Here is a 2,576-nt window from a genome sequence, read left to right as displayed (position 1 = left end):
CCCTCAAAATTAACAAAATTCAGATTGTATCAACAGTAAGCCCAAAAAAGAGCTGGCTACTGTCCTAGGCCTTTGCCCTTTTCCAGAATGACAGTGAAAGTGTCGGGTACATTTCTTTAAAATGATCAGAAACTGCATTTCACATAGCTAAGCTTGCTGGGGGGAGAGAGAGAGAGAGAGAGAGGGGAGCCAGAATCCATTTGCTCTGCAGCTAGCTTATGCCTTTTGAGCATTCATGACCCCTAGGAAGAATTGGAGGAGCATCTCTGAAGCAGGAGAGTGTGGCAGGCATCCCACACACGTACAGGCCTTGGGTAGGATGGCAGTGCCAGCTCATTGCTTGAACACGTGTTGCAAAAGATGTGTCCACAGTTCCGACAGTGATGCTTCCTCCGGGAGATGGAGAACTCTTTCTCACACTGTTTGCAGTATGTTGCTTCATCATCTTTTAGCCAGGTGTGACCCTTTAGTGCCTTATTGACCTCTTTTATATCTTCCATCTTCAACTTTGATTGGCTAAGGTGTAATCCCATTTCCTGTAGTGCTTGTTCCTGTTCTTCACAAATCTTTTGTAATTCTTCTTTCTTCTCATATAGTTTCTGAAGTTCCTTTTTCAATCCATCTACTTGATGCAACTCTGTTTTGAGCAGAGAGGCAGCATCTTTTTCTTGCTGTAACTCTTTCTGAAGAGCTTGCCTTTGCTCTTTTTCCGACTTCAGCTCTCTTTCGAGACTTGAGCATTGTTTGTCCAGTTGGGAGAGTTGCTGTTGTAGGGTTTCAACTTTGCCACCAAATTCTTGCTTCAGTTTGTTGTTTCTCTCTTCAGCCCCCTGCCTGGCCTTTTCAGACTGCTGTAATCTCTCTTCCATTTGTTTCATGGCAGACATTACTTGATTGGTTTTTCCTTCATAAGATATGATTGCTTCATTCTTCTGCTGTAAGCAGCTCTCTGCATTCTGGGCTTTATGAAACATCTGCAAATTAATTGCTTTGACTTCTTCCAGTTGTTGTCGAAGAGCAACTAGTGTGTCTTGTTTTTCATGTGTATCTTTTTCTAGTAGTTTCATTGCAATCTCCATTTCTGTTTTCATTCCAATCTGCAGCTCCAATTCTTTCTCTAGTTCCAATCGGACTCTCTTTTCCTCTTTCAGTTGTTTCCATACATCACTATACATTTCATCCAGGCCTTGTCGAGTTTGTTTATAAGTATCAAGCTCTACCTTCGTATCCTGTTTTGTCACCTCTACACTCTTTTCACTTCTTTCCCGGATTAATTCATTTTGTTCTTTTAACTGTTGCTGTTCTTCTTGAAGTGAATCAATCCGATCTGTAGCTGCTGAAAGCTCTTCTTGAAGTTTTGAATTGGTCTTTTCTAGACAATCTATCTTGGCCTGAAGATCCCCAACTGTGCAGCTTAAGTGTCTGTTAAGTTCTTCCACATAATTCTTTTGATCAAGGACATCAGTAATTCTTTCATGTTCTCTGTCACCATCAATGTCCTGCACATCTTTAAGATATAAGGAAAAATCAATCACTCCAACCTGAGAGTCCAAATCTTCTCCTTTTAAGCAAAGGTTAGCATCAAGAACATTGAGGCCCACCAGCAGACCTACAATTACTGTTCCTTCTTCTTCCATCATCAATGCCTCAGGTTCGTAGAATTCACTTAAGAGATGCTTATTATCTATAAGCACTTTCAGATAATCTGCCAATTTCTTTTGCATGAGTGCAAGATAAAGCCAAGCCCTTCCTCTTCCTACTGCTGTCTTTAACTCTGGCAGATTTTTAACACTAGTAGCTATATCTGATGCTTCTGGACAAAGTTTCTCCACCAGTTCCAGGGGACCAAAGAAAGACTTATTTTGGCCAATAAAACTCTTCTTAGCTTTCAGTCCATGTTTGAGACAGTGCTCCATCACCACAAAGAATTGCTGCAAAGGGGCATAGTCTGCATCCAAGCTTCTACCTAGAGTCAGGGCTGACTGGATCAAGACTTTAATACTCAGCTTCATCATATTCATCAGATTGGAGCGTTCTTCCATCATTTGGCATTTAGCAGCTGTGCGGCCACTGCGGCCGCCGCCTCAGAGGATGGACCCACGACGCCGGCCTCCGGGCCGCTGCTACTGCTGCTGCTGCTCCTCCTCCTCCTCCTCCTCCTCCTCCTCCTCCTCCTCCCGGGGAGCGCTCCCTGACCGTCGCCGGCGCGATCTCTCATTCAGCTCCAGCCGCCACCGCCGCTCCAGGGAGGGGAGTGTACAGGATCCACCCCGGACGCTCTGGGGGGTGGGGGAGGAGGAGGAGGAGGAGCCATTTTATTTTATTTTTAAAATTTCCTCCCAGAGACCTTTGGAAAACATTTAGATGGGATAATGATACTCTATGTAAATTTTTTGTTATAAAATATAGTTCTGAGTTTTTCCTCCTAAAGTACTAGCACTGTGGCAAAAAGAAGCTGTATGGTATACTGGTTAGGGTCCTGGAATAGGAGTTAGAAAAATCTAGATTCAGATTTGTGTGACTGAGCAAGTCAATTAATTTATTTGTGCCTCAGTTTATTTATCTGTAAAATATGG

At 43.2% G+C, this 2,576-nt stretch overlaps 1 protein-coding gene across 1 annotated transcript; it reads right to left on the bottom strand.

The window, feature by feature from the left end:
- Positions 1-242: 242 nt before the first annotated feature.
- Positions 243-2,054, bottom strand: LOC123236345 (RUN and FYVE domain-containing protein 1). Its single transcript, XM_044662656.1, has one exon. The coding sequence runs from the start codon at positions 2,043-2,045 to the stop codon at positions 243-245; it is 1,803 nt and encodes a 600-aa protein (XP_044518591.1). The 5' UTR covers positions 2,046-2,054.
- Between the last annotated feature and the right edge of the window lie 522 nt (positions 2,055-2,576).

Source organism: Gracilinanus agilis, chromosome 2, assembly GCF_016433145.1.
Source record: "Gracilinanus agilis isolate LMUSP501 chromosome 2, AgileGrace, whole genome shotgun sequence".
NCBI lineage: Eukaryota > Metazoa > Chordata > Mammalia > Didelphimorphia > Didelphidae > Gracilinanus > Gracilinanus agilis.
Note: the sequence above shows the minus strand (reverse complement) of the source record. Positions and strands in the feature narration are given on the sequence as shown.